The 17,608-nt window shown below is 41.3% G+C and overlaps 2 protein-coding genes across 4 annotated transcripts in view; both read right to left on the bottom strand.

Moving 5' to 3' along the window:
* The window catches only part of klhl4 (kelch-like family member 4), a 28,104-nt gene extending 27,280 nt beyond the window's left edge, over positions 1-824 (bottom strand). For 2 of the 3 annotated variants that reach the window (XM_079556123.1, XM_079556124.1), the window contains exon 1: positions 720-800. The gene's annotated coding sequence lies outside the window, so the exon portion shown is untranslated. Of the gene's footprint in view, positions 1-719 lie in introns of all 3 variants that reach the window. The other variant, XM_079556125.1, reaches the window with a different exon arrangement.
* A 1,883-nt stretch (positions 825-2,707) lies between these two features.
* On the bottom strand, positions 2,708-17,605 carry ahnak (AHNAK nucleoprotein). The gene is made up of 2 exons (XM_079556373.1): positions 4,711-17,605; positions 2,708-4,509 (listed from the first exon to the last, which is right to left on the bottom strand). The coding sequence occupies exons 1-2, from the start codon at positions 17,534-17,536 to the stop codon at positions 3,311-3,313; spliced, it is 14,025 nt and encodes a 4,674-aa protein (XP_079412499.1). The 5' UTR covers positions 17,537-17,605; the 3' UTR covers positions 2,708-3,310.
* Positions 17,606-17,608: the final 3 nt, after the last annotated feature.

Here is a 17,608-nt window from a genome sequence, read left to right as displayed (position 1 = left end):
CTTGCTGGACATAAACAATATGTTTCCAGTGGACTGGCAAACTAATGTATGTAATTAAAACTAACGTTACATTTTGGGAAAGCAAAGATGCAAGCGTCAAGCTGGTGATGTCCCGCTTCCAGCTTTTTACTATGATTTTACTGAGTGGCTGTAAACCTCTGCTTCTATTGCTGTGTTACAAAAAACGCAAGTGACAAAAAAACGATAAAAATGCGGATTTTTTTTTAATGAAAACGCAACAAAAAAAGCCATGGGAAAAAATGACAAAAAAGTGACAACAACATGAGGAAAAAGGTCTGTTTAGATTAATTTTATAGGTCTTGGCTTTCGATTGAGGCATTACTCTCGCCTATAGGCTGTAACCCTTTAGATTTGGGTAAAGCTGAACTGGAGAAAAAGCACTTGCTGAAGACGGGGATTAAGAGGTTGACGTATATTACACTATTGGTAGTTGCATTCGTGCTCAGAATGAAAGAGTATGTAATAAAAGGTCATTAGAAGGATCTGACGTAACGTTTCAAACAAACTATTACAGTGGTTAACCCCTTGGATGCAGGATTCAAGGACCACATCAGCTTGCTATCCACATGACACGACAGCTATAGACATCATTGCCGTTCGATATTCAAAATGTTTTGGTTTTCATAAGATGGTGAAACAAACTTAACCATAACGATGATATGCAGAAAATAGACATACAGTATGCCGTATAGCCGTACCTGTATTTCTTTTCAGCATTTGATGAGTGTCTTTTCTGAATCTTTTGAGTTTGCAATCCGCTAATAATTAGTCTGTTGACTCCTCAGCAGCTCTCTTGTTTCTGGTGACCCTGTTCCAGCAGAAGAAGGTTTAACCCTTGCAGACAGGAAGGGAAGAACTTTCCAGTTTTAAAGGAAACCCCTGACATGTTCCTTCCTCTGTGCATGGGGAACAATAGATTTCAGCTGAACAGGAACTGGGTAACATATCCTGTGTTAAACCAAAACAATTTTCTGAAAAGGTTTAAAAAAAAAAAATTAACTCACAACCCAAATAAAAATAAAATACAGTACTAATGTAAACTAAATGTAAAAACATCATGCAGTTTTACTATAAATACACTGCTCACAAAAACTTAGGGCACACTCAAAAAACACAATGTAACTCCAAGTCAGTCAAATTTCTGGGATATCAGACTGTCCAGTTAGGAAGCCACGCTTATTGTGAATCAGTTTCACTTGGTGTTGTGGAAATTAAACAGACAACAGGTGGAAATGAGAGGCAATTAGCAAGATCACTCCAAAAGAGGAATGGTTTTGCAGGTGGTGACCACAGACCATTTCCCTGTCTTCATCCTTTGTACCGTATTTTTGGAACACTTTTGCATTTGTCCAGTGTTCTCACCACTAGAGGTATCATGAGGAGCATCTACGACCCACAGAAGTTGCTCAGGGAGTGATGCTCATCCAAAATGGCACGTCCATTCGTGCTGTGGCAAGAAGGTTTGCTGTGTCTCCCAGTGCAGTGTCCAGAGCATGGAGGAGATACCAGGAGACAGGCCAGTACACCAGGAGACCTGGGGGGGGCCGACCAAGGTCAACAACCCAGCAGCAGGACCGCTATCTGCTCATTTGTGCACGGAGAAACAGGAGAAGCACTGCCAGAGCCCTACAAAATGACCTCCAGAGGGCCACAAATGTGCATGTTGGTCCTCAAACGGTCAGAAACCGACTCCATGAGGGTGGTATGAGGGCGTTGGGCCGGTGCTTACTGTCCAACACCGGGCAGCACAATTGGCATTTGCCCGAGAACACAGCGATTGGCAGATTGGCCAATGGTGCCCTGTGCTCTTCACGGATGAGAGCAGGTTCACCCTGAGAACATGTGACAGACGTGACAGAGTCTGGAGACGCCCTGGAGAACGTTCTGCTGCTGCAACATCATCCAGCATGACCGGTTTGGTGGTGGGTCAGTGATGGTCTGGGGAGGCATTTCATTGGGGGGCCGCACAGCTCTCCATGTGCGAGCCAGAGGTTCCCTGACTGGCATTGGGTACCGGGATGAGATCCTCAGACCTATTGTAAGACCATATGCTGGTGCTGTGGGCCCTGGGTTCCTTCTGATGCCTGATAATGCCAGGCCACATGTGGCAAGAGTGTGTCAGCAGGTCCTGCATGATGAAGGTATTGATGTTATGGACCGCCCTGCCCGTTCCCCAGACTTAAATCCAATAGAGCACATCTGGGACATCATGTCTCGGTCCATCCATCAACGCCACGTATTACCACAGACTGTCCAGGAGCTGACTGATGCTCTAATCCAGGTCTGGGAGGAGATCCCTCAGGAGGACATCCGTGGTCTCATCAGGAGCATGCCCAGGCGTTGTAGAGAGTGCATTCAGGCACGTGGAGGCCACACACACTACTGAGGATGATACAGACTCGTTTGGAGGAATTTCTACAGAATTTGGATCAACCAGTGACCTGATTTGTCACTTTGATTTTTACTATAATTTTGGATCCAGACCTCCAGGGGATGAGAATTTGAATTCCATTTATTATTCTTATGTTATTTTGTTCTCAACAGAGTCATCAGAGTTCTATGGATTCAAGCAGTGATCATATTGACGATGGCTTTTAAAAATGTTTTACAAACCATTTCTAGTCTGGTATCTTAAATATTACTGAAAAACATTAATATAATAAAGATTCAGAGACTGAGCAGTAATTGTATCTCTTTGTTTTATTTTATTTTTTTACAGAATTTGTCAGAACACACACAAAAGGAACGGCCCAGAGAGTACATCCATCATATCATTACTCAATATAACTCTCCTATAAAACTCACTCTATTCTCCTGAACTGTATTAAAAGTAGTGATGTCAAAATACCATTGCAACAGAATGTATAGTATTACAATAATTGAAACATAGCTTCATGATAACATTTGGAGTTTATAAACAGCGATTGTCAATGCAAATATAACAAAAACTCAAAATATATACACCACAATTGTTTTATCTCCTAACAGGCCAGCCTTATGTTGTGTGATTTCTCTTGCAATATTGTTAAAGTCATGTGATTTTTGTGAAGAAATGTCTTTAGCTAATGGCTGATGATTGCAATACAACATCGTCCTTCAGAGTATAACCATTTTGAATGTGTTCATAAATCTGGACTATTTACAAAAGAATATTTAATATTAGAATACAAATTCATCTTATTTACAATACAATGCATATCAAAAATGTGGATGTTACTTTTCTTGTAAAAATCAACAATGAGATGATTCATCTTTATATTTTTTCAACACAATTATTATAGAAATCTAACTAATCAGTTTTAGGTGAGACTGATAGTTCTAATTTTGGAAACCTAAACCCACCCCGTGAACCACTTTCACTGCTTGAGGATGAGGACAACCTTGACTTTTTAGATGCTAATGAAACACCAGTCGCTCCTTCTGCTGATAATTCACTGTCCTCACCAAAAGTCACTTCATATGAACCCTTTGACTTTGATCCAAAGCCTCCAAAAGTACCAAACTTCAACTTTCCTTTCTTTTCTTTACTCTTAGCTTCTCCCAAGTTAAGCGAAATATCACCACTCTCTGCTTCTAAGTGAGTCGAACCAGAGCTAAGCCCAAGCTCTCCCTCAGTACTCATAGATGGACTACCTGTTGATTTCTTGAAAAAATCCAGTGAGGCTGATTTGCCTTTTGGTGACAAACTGACTGCACCCATCTGCCCGCCAACATCAACATCTGCTCCTTTTTGACTAATTTCTAACTCTGGTCCCTTGAGATCAAATGCACTACTGCTCTTGGCTTTAGATTTGCCAAAAAACTTTGGCATTTTTACCTTTACTTTCCGTTCACTTTGCTTTATCTCTGGGCTTGAACCATCCATATTTGCACCTGCCTCATACTTAAGTGAAGAGGATTTCATTTTAAGACTTACATTAGGTGAAGTTTCTGTTTCACCATTTCCTGACCCTGAACCTTCTATTTGGGGCAAAGCGATCGCAAACTTTGGTGCTTTGATTTGAGGAAATGTAACTTTGCCTTCTGGATAGTGAAGGCCACTGTCAACACGAGGCCTTTCTAAAGAAACTTGCGATGCACCTGCAAATTCTACATCAGTCTTTCCCTCCGTGATAGACCAATCTCCTTTTGCTTTCGGAGATTTGAGATCAAGTTCAACATCAGGGAAATGCAGCTTGCCAAAAACACCTTTCTTTGTTCCTTTCACCTTAAGGTTAGGTGTGTCAGCATCCACACTTGCTCCTCTGTTTTCATCCGTTTTTTTAGACTTTCCCTTGACTTTAGGTACTTTGAATTTACCCCGTTTTCCTTTTACATTAAATTCAATATCAGGAGCATCAATGCTTCCTTCTGAAACTTTTCCTTGCCCAGCAGACATTGAGGAAATGTCGAAATCACCTTTGGGGGCCTTAATGTTGAATTCAGATAATTTTATTTCTCCTTTAGTCTTTGGGACTGAAACATCCAGATTTCCTTTAACCTTTGGGCCTGTAAGATGTATATTATCTGATAGAGAAACTCTGGGATCTGGCACAGAAGACAGATTCAAAGATGGCTCTTCAAATGTTCCACTTGGACGGTCAATTTCACCTTTTACGTTGACTTTTGGACCTTTCAATCCAATTGATGGAATTTTAAATGTGGTTGAATCAAATCCACTTTTGGTGCCCTCAATGCCAAATTCAGAACCTTTCATATCAACATCTGAAACACTCATATCAGGGCCCTCTACCTTTGGACCTTTAAAACCAAAGGAAGGCATTTTAATTTTTGGCATTTCAAAACTGCCTTTAGAACCTTCTATGTCAATTTCAGGACTTTTGATTTCACCTTTGGGAAGATTCCAATCTCCGTCTATCTTAGGTGCAGACAGATCAACATCACCCTTTATCTTTGGACCTTTTAGGTTGAAGTCGACATCAGGCATGGACACTTTTGGGCTAGAAATTGATGGAAGATTTAATTTTGGTCCCTTGATTTTTCCACTAGGACTGTCAATTTCAACTTCAGGTCCTTTTATGTTTAATTTAGGAGCATTAACATCAATATTGGCTTCAGGGAGCTTCACATCAATATCTGGGCCCTCTAACTTGGAACCTTTAATGCCAAATGATGGCATTTTAATTTTTGGCATATCAAAACTGCCTTTTGAGCCTTCTATATCCATTTCAGGACCTTTGATGTCAACACTAGGAAGATTCACATCTCCCTCTATCTTAGGTGCAGACACATCCAAACCACCCTTGATCTTTGGGCCCTTCAGGTTAAAGTCTAAATCAGGCATTGACACTTTTGGTCCAGAAATGGATGGAAGATGTAATTTTGGTCCCTTGATTTTTCCACTAGGACTGTCAAGGTCAACTTCGGGTCCTTTTATGTTCAGTTTGGGAACATCAACATCAATATTGGCTTTAGGGAGCTTTGCATCAATATCAGGGCCTTCTACCTTTGGACCTTTAAAACCAAAGGATGGCATTTTGAATTTTGGCATTTCAAAACTGCCTTTTGACCCTTCAATATCCATTTCAGGACCTTTGATGTCAACATTAGGAAGATTCAAATCTCCCTCTATCTTGGGTGTAGACCCATCCAAACTACCCTTGATCTTTGGACCCTTCAGGTTAAAGTCTAAATCAGGCATTGACACTTTTGGTCCTGAGATGGATGGAAGATTTAATTTTGGACCCTTGATTTTTCCACTAGGACTGTCAAGGTCAACTTCAGGTCCCTTTATTTTCAGTTTGGGAGCATCAACATCAATATTGACTTCAGGGAGCTTTGCATCAATATCAGGGCCTTCTACCTTTGGACCTTTATAACCAAATGATGGCATTTTGAATTTTGGCATTTCAAAACTGCCTTTAGGACCTTCCATATCCATTTCAGGACCTTTGATGTCAACGCTAGGAAGATTCACGTCTCCCTCTATCTTGGGTGCAGACACATCCAAACCACCCTTGATCTTTGGACCTTTCAAGTTGAAGTCTAAATCAGGCATTGAAACTTTTGGTCCAGAGATGGTAGGAAGTTTGAATTTTGGTCCCTTGATTTTTCCACTTGGACTGTCAAGTTCAACTTCAGGCCCCTTTATGTCCAGTTTGGGAGCCTCAACATCAAAAGTGGCTTCAGGGAGATTCACATCAATATCAGGGCCTTCTACCTTTCGACCTTGAAAACCAAAGGATGGCATTTTGAATTTTGGCATTTCAAAACTGCCTTTTGAACCTTCAATATCCATTTCAGGACCTTTGATGTCAACATTAGGAAGATTCACGTCTCCCTCTATCTTGGGTGCAGACACATCCAAACCACCCTTGATCTTTGGACCTTTCAAGTTGAAGTCTAAATCAGGCATTGAAACTTTTGGTCCAGAGATGGTAGGAAGATTGAATTTTGGACCCTTGATTTTTCCACTAGGACTGTCAAGCTCAACTTCAGGTCCTTTTATGTCCAGTTTGGGAGCCTCAACATCAAAACTGGCTTCAGGGAGATTCACATCAATATCAGGGCCTTCTACCTTTGGACCTTTAAAACCAAAGGATGGCATTTTGAATTTTGGCATTTCAAAACTGCCTTTTGAACCTTCAATATCCATTTCAGGACCTTTGATGTCAACATTAGGAAGATTCAAATCTCCCTCTATCTTGGGTGTAGACCCATCCAAACTACCCTTGATCTTTGGACCCTTCAGGTTAAAGTCTAAATCAGGCATTGACACTTTTGGTCCTGAGATGGATTGAAGATTTAATTTTGGACCCTTGATTTTTCCACTAGGACTGTCAAGCTCAACTTCAGGTCCTTTTATGTCCAGTTTGGGAACATCAACATCAATATTGGCTTTAGGGAGCTTTACATCAATATCAGGGCCTTCTACCTTTGGACCTTTAAAACCAAATGATGGCATTTTGAATTTTGGCATTTCAAAACTGCCTTTAGGACCTTCCATATCCATTTCAGGACCTTTGATGTCAACGCTAGGAATATTCACATCTCCCTCTATCTTGGGGGCAGACCCATCCAAACCACCCTTGATCTTTGGACCTTTCAAGTTGAAGTCTAAATCAGGCATCGACACTTTTGGTCCAGAAAAAGATGGAAGATGGAATTTTGGTCCCTTGATTTTTCCACTTGGGCTGTCAAGGTCAACTGCAGGTCCTTTTATGTCTAGTTTGGGAACATCAACATCAATATTGGCTTTAGGGAGGCTTAAATCAATATCTGGGCCCTCTGCCTTTGGACCTTTAAAACCAAATGATGGCATTTTCATTTTTGGCATTTCAAAACTGCCTTTAGGACCTTCTATGTCAATTTCAGGACCTTTGATGTCACCTATGGGAAGATTTAACTCTCCCTCTATCTTAGGCAGATCAACATCACCCTTAATCTTCGGACCTTTCAATTTTAAGTCTAAATCAGGCATTGACACTTTTGGTCCAGAAAGAGATGGAAGATTTAATTTTGGACCCTTGATTTTTCCACTAGGACTGTCAAGTTCAATTTTAGGTGCGTTTATGTCCAGTTTCGGAGCATCAAAATCAATATTGGCTGTAGGGATATTCACATCAATATCAGGTGCCTCTACCTTTGGACCTTTAAAGCCAAAGGATGGCATTTTAAATTTTGGCATTTCAAAACTGCCTTTTCGACCTTCTATGTCAATTTCAGGACTTTTAATGTCACCTTTGGGAATTTTAAAATCTCCCTCTATATTAGGTACAGACACATCCACATCACTTTTAATCTTTGGACCTTTTAAGTTGAAGTCTACATCAGGTAAAGACATTTTTGGTCCAAAAAATGATGGAAGTTTGAATTTTGGACCCTTGATTTTTCCACTTGGACTTCTAATGTCAACATCAGGACCTTTAATTTCCAATTCTGGTGCGTTTAGATCCATGTCAGCAGTAGGTAGCTTAACATCCACAACCGGACCTTCAACTTTTGGACCTCTGTGTCCAAATGATGGCATTTTGAATTTGGGCATTTCAAACCCACCCTTTGGGCCCTCTATCTCAATCTCCGGGCCTTTAATGTCAGGTTTTGGAAGTCTCAAATCTGCTTCAATTTTTGGTTTTGACATATCCATGTCTCCCTTAATCTTTGGACCCTTCAAGTTGAAGTCTACATCAGGCATTGATCCAGAAATGGACGGAAGATTGAATTTTGGTCCCTTGATTTTTCCACTTGGGCTGTCAAGGTCAATTTCAGGTCCTTTTATTTTCAATTTGGGAGCATCAACATCAATATTGGCATCAGGGAGCTTTGCATCAATATCAGGGCCCTCTACCTTTGGACCTTTAAATCCAAATGTTGGCATTTTGAATTTTGGCATTTCAAAACTTCCTTTCGGACCTTCTATGTCTATTTCAGGACTTTTGATATCCACTTCAGGAAGGTTCACATCTCCTTCTATCTTGGGGGCTGACACATCCAAACCACCCTTGATCTTTGGACCCTTCAGGTTAAAGTCTAAATCAGGCATTGACACTTTTGGTCCTGAGATGGATGGAAAATTGAGTTTTGGACCCTTGATTTTTCCACTAGGACTGTCAAGGTCAACTGCAGGTCCTTTTATTTTCAGTTGGGGAGCATCAACATCAATATTGGCTTCAGGGAGCTTCGCATCAATATCAGGGCCCTCCACCTTTGGACCTTTGAATCCAAATGTTGGCATTTTGAATTTTGGCATTTCAAAACTTCCTTTCGGACCTTCTATGTCCATTTCAGGACTTTTGATGTCAACTTTAGGAAGGTTCACATCTCCCTCTATCTTGGGTGCAGACACATCCAAATCACCCTTAAACTTTGGACCTTTTAGATTGAAGTCTACATCAGGCATTGAAATGTTTGGTCCAGAAAGAGATGGAAGTTTGAGTTTTGGGCCCTTGATTTTTCCACTTGGACTGCCAAGTTCAACATCAGGTCCTGTTATGTCCAGTTTGGGAGCCTCAACATCAACACTGGCTTTTGGGAGATTTACATCAATATCTGGGCCCTCTACCTTTGGGCCTTTAAAACCAAATGTTGGCATTTTGAATTTTGGCATTTCAAAACTTCCTTTCGGACCTTCTATGTCTATTTCAGGACTTTTGATATCCACTTCAGGAAGGTTCACATCTCCTTCTATCTTGGGGGCTGACACATCCAAACCACCCTTGATCTTTGGACCCTTCAGGTTAAAGTCTAAATCAGGCATTGACACTTTTGGTCCTGAGATGGATGGAAAATTGAGTTTTGGACCCTTGATTTTTCCACTAGGACTGTCAAGGTCAACTTCAGGTCCTTTTATTTTCAGTTTGGGAGCATCAACATCAATATTGGCTTCAGGGAGCTTTGCATCAATATCAGGGCCCTCCACCTTTGGACCTTTGAATCCAAATGTTGGCATTTTGAATTTTGGCATTTCAAAACTTCCTTTCGGACCTTCTATGTCCATTTCAGGACTTTTGATGTCAACTTTAGGAAGGTTCACATCTCCCTCTATCTTGGGTGCAGACACATCCAAATCACCCTTAAACTTTGGACCTTTTAGGTTGAAGTCTACATCAGGCATTGAAATGTTTGGTCCAGAAAAAGATGGAAGTTTGAATTTTGGGCCCTTGATTTTTCCACTTGGACTGCCAAGTTCAACATCAGGTCCTGTTATGTCCAGTTTGGGAGCCTCAACATCAACACTGGCTTTCGGGAGATTTACATCAATATCTGGGCCCTCTACCTTTGGGCCTTTAAAACCAAATGTTGGCATTTTGAATTTTGGCATTTCAAAACTTCCTTTTGGACCTTCTATGTCTATTTCAGGACTTTTGATATCCACTTCAGGAAGGTTCACATCTCCTTCTATCTTGGGGGCTGACACATCCAAACCACCCTTGATCTTTGGACCCTTCAGGTTAAAGTCTAAATCAGGCATTGACACTTTTGGTCCTGAGATGGATGGAAAATTGAGTTTTGGACCCTTTATTTTTCCACTAGGACTGTCAAGGTCAACTTCAGGTCCTTTTATTTTCAGTTTGGGAGCATCAACATCAATATTGGCTTCAGGGAGCTTTGCATCAATATCAGGGCCCTCCACCTTTGGACCTTTGAATCCAAATGTTGGCAGTTTGAATTTTGGCATTTCAAAACTTCCTTTCGGACCTTCTATGTCCATTTCAGGACTTTTGATGTCAACTTTAGGAAGGTTCACATCTCCCTCTATCTTGGGTGCAGACACATCCAAATCACCCTTAAACTTTGGACCTTTTAGGTTGAAGTCTACATCAGGCATTGAAATGTTTGGTCCAGAAAAAGATGGAAGTTTGAATTTTGGGCCCTTGATTTTTCCACTTGGACTGCCAAGTTCAACATCAGGTCCTGTTATGTCCAGTTTGGGAGCCTCAACATCAACACTGGCTTTCGGGAGATTTACATCAATATCTGGGCCCTCTACCTTTGGGCCTTTAAAACCAAATGTTGGCATTTTGAATTTTGGCATTTCAAAACTTCCTTTCGGACCTTCTATGTCTATTTCAGGACTTTTGATATCCACTTCAGGAAGGTTCACATCTCCTTCTATCTTGGGGGCTGACACATCCAAACCACCCTTGATCTTTGGACCCTTCAGGTTAAAGTCTAAATCAGGCATTGACACTTTTGGTCCTGAGATGGATGGAAAATTGAGTTTTGGACCCTTGATTTTTCCACTAGGACTGTCAAGGTCAACTGCAGGTCCTTTTATTTTCAGTTTGGGAGCATCAACATCAATATTGGCTTCAGGGAGCTTCGCATCAATATCAGGGCCCTCCACCTTTGGACCTTTGAATCCAAATGTTGGCATTTTGAATTTTGGCATTTCAAAACTTCCTTTCGGACCTTCTATGTCCATTTCAGGACTTTTGATGTCAACTTTAGGAAGGTTCACATCTCCCTCTATCTTGGGTGCAGACACATCCAAATCACCCTTAAACTTTGGACCTTTTAGGTTGAAGTCTACATCAGGCATTGAAATGTTTGGTCCAGAAAGAGATGGAAGTTTGAGTTTTGGGCCCTTGATTCTTCCACTTGGACTGCCAAGTTCAACATCAGGTCCTGTTATGTCCAGTTTGGGAGCCTCAACATCAACACTGGCTTTCGGGAGATTTACATCAATATCTGGGCCCTCTACCTTTGGGCCTTTAAAACCAAATGTTGGCATTTTGAATTTTGGCATTTCAAAACTTCCTTTCGGACCTTCTATGTCCATTTCAGGACTTTTGATGTCAACTTTAGGAAGGTTCACATCTCCCTCTATCTTGGGTGCAGACACATCCAAATCACCCTTAAACTTTGGAGCTTTTAGGTTGAAGTCTACATCAGGCATTGAAATGTTTGGTCCAGAAAGAGATGGAAGTTTGAGTTTTGGGCCCTTGATTTTTCCACTTGGACTGCCAAGTTCAACATCAGGTCCTGTTATGTCCAGTTTGGGAGCCTCAACATCAACACTGGCTTTCGGGAGATTTACATCAATATCTGGGCCCTCTACCTTTGGGCCTTTAAAACCAAATGTTGGCATTTTGAATTTTGGCATTTCAAAACTTCCTTTCGGACCTTCTATGTCTATTTCAGGACTTTTGATATCCACTTCAGGAAGGTTCACATCTCCTTCTATCTTGGGGGCTGACACATCCAAACCACCCTTGATCTTTGGACCCTTCAGGTTAAAGTCTAAATCAGGCATTGACACTTTTGGTCCTGAGATGGATGGAAAATTGAGTTTTGGACCCTTGATTTTTCCACTTGGACTGTCAAGGTCAACTTCAGGTCCTTTTATTTTCAGTTTGGGAGCATCAACATCAATATTGGCTTCAGGGAGCTTTGCATCAATATCAGGGCCCTCCACCTTTGGACCTTTGAATCCAAATGTTGGCATTTTGAATTTTGGCATTTCAAAACTTCCTTTCGGACCTTCTATGTCCATTTCAGGACTTTTGATGTCAACTTTAGGAAGGTTCACATCTCCCTCTATCTTGGGTGCAGACACATCCAAATCACCCTTAAACTTTGGACCTTTTAGGTTGAAGTCTACATCAGGCATTGAAATGTTTGGTCCAGAAAAAGATGGAAGTTTGAATTTTGGGCCCTTGATTTTTCCACTTGGACTGCCAAGTTCAACATCAGGTCCTGTTATGTCCAGTTTGGGAGCCTCAACATCAACACTGGCTTTCGGGAGATTTACATCAATATCTGGGCCCTCTACCTTTGGGCCTTTAAAACCAAATGTTGGCATTTTGAATTTTGGCATTTCAAAACTTCCTTTCGTACCTTCTATGTCTATTTCAGGACTTTTGATATCCACTTCAGGAAGGTTCACATCTCCTTCTATCTTGGGGGCTGACACATCCAAACCACCCTTGATCTTTGGACCCTTCAGGTTAAAGTCTAAATCAGGCATTGACACTTTTGGTCCTGAGATGGATGGAAAATTGAGTTTTGGACCCTTGATTTTTCCACTAGGACTGTCAAGGTCAACTGCAGGTCCTTTTATTTTCAGTTTGGGAGCATCAACATCAATATTGGCTTCAGGGAGCTTCGCATCAATATCAGGGCCCTCCACCTTTGGACCTTTGAATCCAAATGTTGGCATTTTGAATTTTGGCATTTCAAAACTTCCTTTCGGACCTTCTATGTCCATTTCAGGACTTTTGATGTCAACTTTAGGAAGGTTCACATCTCCCTCTATCTTGGGTGCAGACACATCCAAATCACCCTTAAACTTTGGAGCTTTTAGGTTGAAGTCTACATCAGGCATTGAAATGTTTGGTCCAGAAAGAGATGGAAGTTTGAGTTTTGGGCCCTTGATTTTTCCACTTGGACTGCCAAGTTCAACATCAGGTCCTGTTATGTCCAGTTTGGGAGCCTCAACATCAACACTGGCTTTCGGGAGATTTACATCAATATCTGGGCCCTCTACCTTTGGGCCTTTAAAACCAAATGTTGGCATTTTGAATTTTGGCATTTCAAAACTTCCTTTCGGACCTTCTATGTCTATTTCAGGACTTTTGATATCCACTTCAGGAAGGTTCACATCTCCTTCTATCTTGGGGGCTGACACATCCAAACCACCCTTGATCTTCGGACCCTTCAGGTTAAAGTCTAAATCAGGCATTGACACTTTTGGTCCTGAGATGGATGGAAAATTGAGTTTTGGACCCTTTATTTTTCCACTTGGACTGTCAAGGTCAACTTCAGGTCCTTTTATTTTCAGTTTGGGAGCATCAACATCAATATTGGCTTCAGGGAGCTTCGCATCATTATCAGGGCCCTCTACTTTTGGACCTTTGAATCCAAATGTTGGCATTTTGAATTTTGGCATTTCAAAACTTCCTTTCGGACCTTCTATGTCCATATCAGGACTTTTGATGTCAACTTTAGGAAGGTTCACATCTCCCTCTATCTTGGGTGCAGACACATCCAAATCACCCTTAAACTTTGGACTTTTTAGGTTGAAGTCTACATCAGGCATTGAAATGTTTGGTCCAGAAAAAGATGGAAGTTTGAATTTTGGGCCCTTGATTTTTCCACTAGGACTGTCAAGGTCAACTTCAGGTCCTTTTATTTTCAGTTTGGGAGCATCAACATCAATATTTGCTTCAGGGAGCTTCGCATCAATATCAGGGCCCTCTACCTTTGGACCTTTGAATCCAAATGTTGGCATTTTGAATTTTGGCATTTCAAAACTTCCTTTTGGACCTTCTATGTCCATTTCAGGACTTTTGATGTCAACTTTAGGAAGGTTCACATCTCCCTCTATCTTGGGTGCAGACACATCCAAATCACCCTTAAACTTTGGAGCTTTTAGGTTGAAGTCTACATCAGGCATTGAAATGTTTGGTCCAGAAAGAGATGGAAGTTTGAGTTTTGGGCCCTTGATTTTTCCACTTGGACTGCCAAGTTCAACATCAGGTCCTGTTATGTCCAGTTTGGGAGCCTCAACATCAACACTGGCTTTCGGGAGATTTACATCAATATCTGGGCCCTCTACCTTTGGGCCTTTAAAACCAAATGTTGGCATTTTGAATTTTGGCATTTCAAAACTTCCTTTCGGACCTTCTATGTCTATTTCAGGACTTTTGATATCCACTTCAGGAAGGTTCACATCTCCTTCTATCTTGGGGGCTGACACATCCAAACCACCCTTGATCTTTGGACCCTTCAGGTTAAAGTCTAAATCAGGCATTGACACGTTTGGTCCTGAGATGGATGGAAAATTGAGTTTTGGACCCTTGATTTTTCCACTAGGACTGTCAAGGTCAACTGCAGGTCCTTTTATTTTCAGTTTGGGAGCATCAACATCAATGTTGGCTTCAGGGAGCTTCGCATCAATATCAGGGCCCTCCACCTTTGGACTTTTGAATCCAAATGTTGGCATTTTGAATTTTGGCATTTCAAAACTTCCTTTCGGACCTTCTATGTCCATTTCAGGACTTTTGATGTCAACTTTAGGAAGGTTCACATCTCCCTCTATCTTGGGTGCAGACACATCCAAATCACCCTTAAACTTTGGAGCTTTTAGGTTGAAGTCTACATCAGGCATTGAAATGTTTGGTCCAGAAAGAGATGGAAGTTTGAGTTTTGGGCCCTTGATTTTTCCACTTGGACTGCCAAGTTCAACATCAGGTCCTGTTATGTCCAGTTTGGGAGCCTCAACATCAACACTGGCTTTCGGGAGATTTACATCAATATCTGGGCCCTCTACCTTTGGGCCTTTAAAACCAAATGTTGGCATTTTGAATTTTGGCATTTCAAAACTTCCTTTCGGACCTTCTATGTCTATTTCAGGACTTTTGATATCCACTTCAGGAAGGTTCACATCTCCTTCTATCTTGGGGGCTGACACATCCAAACCACCCTTGATCTTTGGACCCTTCAGGTTAAAGTCTAAATCAGGCATTGACACTTTTGGTCCTGAGATGGATGGAAAATTGAGTTTTGGACCCTTGATTTTTCCACTAGGACTGTCAAGGTCAACTGCAGGTCCTTTTATTTTCAGTTTGGGAGCATCAACATCAATATTGGCTTCAGGGAGCTTCGCATCAATATCAGGGCCCTCCACCTTTGGACCTTTGAATCCAAATGTTGGCATTTTGAATTTTGGCATTTCAAAACTTCCTTTCGGACCTTCTATGTCCATTTCAGGACTTTTGATGTCAACTTTAGGAAGGTTCACATCTCCCTCTATCTTGGGTGCAGACACATCCAAATCACCCTTAAACTTTGGACCTTTTAGGTTGAAGTCTACATCAGGCATTGAAATGTTTGGTCCAGAAAGAGATGGAAGTTTGAGTTTTGGGCCCTTGATTTTTCCACTTGGACTGCCAAGTTCAACATCAGGTCCTGTTATGTCCAGTTTGGGAGCCTCAACTTCAACACTGGCTTTTGGGAGATTTACATCAATATCTGGGCCCTCTACCTTTGGGCCTTTAAAACCAAATGTTGGCATTTTGAATTTTGGCATTTCAAAACTTCCTTTCGGACCTTCTATGTCTATTTCAGGACTTTTGATATCCACTTCAGGAAGGTTCACATCTCCTTCTATCTTGGGGGCTGACACATCCAAACCACCCTTGATCTTTGGACCCTTCAGGTTAAAGTCTAAATCAGGCATTGACACTTTTGGTCCTGAGATGGATGGAAAATTGAGTTTTGGACCCTTGATTTTTCCACTAGGACTGTCAAGGTCAACTTCAGGTCCTTTTATTTTCAGTTTGGGAGCATCAACATCAATATTGGCTTCAGGGAGCTTTGCATCAATATCAGGGCCCTCCACCTTTGGACCTTTGAATCCAAATGTTGGCATTTTGAATTTTGGCATTTCAAAACTTCCTTTCGGACCTTCTATGTCCATATCAGGACTTTTGATGTCAACTTTAGGAAGGTTCACATCTCCCTCTATCTTGGTTGCAGACACATCCAAATCACCCTTAAACTTTGGACCTTTTAGGTTGAAGTCTACATCAGGCATTGAAATGTTTGGTCCAGAAAGAGATGGAAGTTTGAGTTTTGGGCCCTTGATTTTTCCACTTGGACTACCAAGTTCAACATCAGGTCCTGTTATGTCCAGTTTGGGAGCCTCAACATCAACACTGGCTTTCGGTAGATTTACATCAATATCTGGGCCCTCTACCTTTGGGCCTTTAAAACCAAATGTTGGCATTTTGAATTTTGGCATTTCAAAACTTCCTTTCGGTCCTTCTATGTCTATTTCAGGACTTTTGATATCCACTTCAGGAAGGTTCACATCTCCTTCTATCTTGGGGGCTGACACATCCAAACCACCCTTGATCTTTGGACCCTTCAGGTTAAAGTCTAAATCAGGCATTGACACTTTTGGTCCTGAGATGGATGGAAAATTGAGTTTTGGACCCTTGATTTTTCCACTAGGACTGTCAAGGTCAACTTCAGGTCCTTTTATTTTCAGTTTGGGAGCATCAACATCAATATTGGCTTCAGGGAGCTTTGCATCAATATCAGGGCCCTCTACCTTTGGACCTTTGAATCCAAATGTTGGCATTTTGAATTTTGGCATTTCAAAACTTCCTTTCGGACCTTCTATGTCCATTTCAGGACTTTTGATGTCAACTTTAGGAAGGTTCACATCTCCCTCTATGTTAGGTGCAGTCGCATCCACATCACCCTCAATCTTTGGACTTTTTAGGTTAAAGTCAACACCAGGCATCGAGATTTTAGGTCCGGTAATCGATGGAAGATTGAATTTTCCACCTGCACTTGCATCAGCTTCTGGGCCTTTGATATCCACTTTTGGAGCTTTAACATCAATGTCAGTTTTGGGACGTTTCACATCAACCTGAGGACTCTGCACCTTGGAGCCTTTGAAGCCAAACTTAGGCATCTTAAATTTTGGAACTTTAACTTTTGGAGCTTTAACTTTAAAGCCTTTAGCCTCAATGTCTGGTGTGCTGATTTCTCCTTCCATTCTTGGACCTGTAATGCCTCCTTCCAACTTTGGTTCCTTTATGTTAACTTCAGCTTTAGGAAGACTTAAATCAACATCTGGACCTTCCAATTTTGGCGCTTTAATGTCAAATGAGGGCATTTTAACTTTGGGCATTTTGAATCCTGTTTGTGCATCAATGTTGATGTCCGGTACTGCAACATCAATCTCTGGGCCACTGATTTCTCCTTTGATCTTTGGAACAGAAATGTTTCCTTTCATTTTTGGTGTCTTCATGTCAACCTCAGCTTTTGGAAGACTAAAATCTACATCTGGACCTTCCAGTTTTGGACTTTTGATGCCAAAGGAAGGCTTTTTGACTTTGGGCATTTTAAATCCTCCCTTTGAGCCGCCAATGTTAATATCTGGTACTTCAACATCAACATCGGGTGCACTGATTTCTCCTTTGATCTTTGGAACCGAAATATCTCCCTCCAACTTGGGTGCTTTTACATCAATTTCGGCCTTTGGTAGACTTATATCAACATCTGGACCTTCCATTTTCGGTACTTTGATGTCAAATGAAGGCATTTTGACTTTCGGCATCTTAAATCCTCCTTTTGAGCCTTCGATGTTAATATCTGGTGCTTTAACATCAATCTCTGGGGCACTGACTTC

Source organism: Gobius niger, assembly GCF_951799975.1.
Source record: "Gobius niger genome assembly, chromosome: 5".
NCBI lineage: Eukaryota > Metazoa > Chordata > Actinopteri > Gobiiformes > Gobiidae > Gobius > Gobius niger.
The sequence above is the reverse complement of the archived record's forward strand: the minus strand, read 5'-3'. Positions and strand labels throughout refer to the sequence as shown.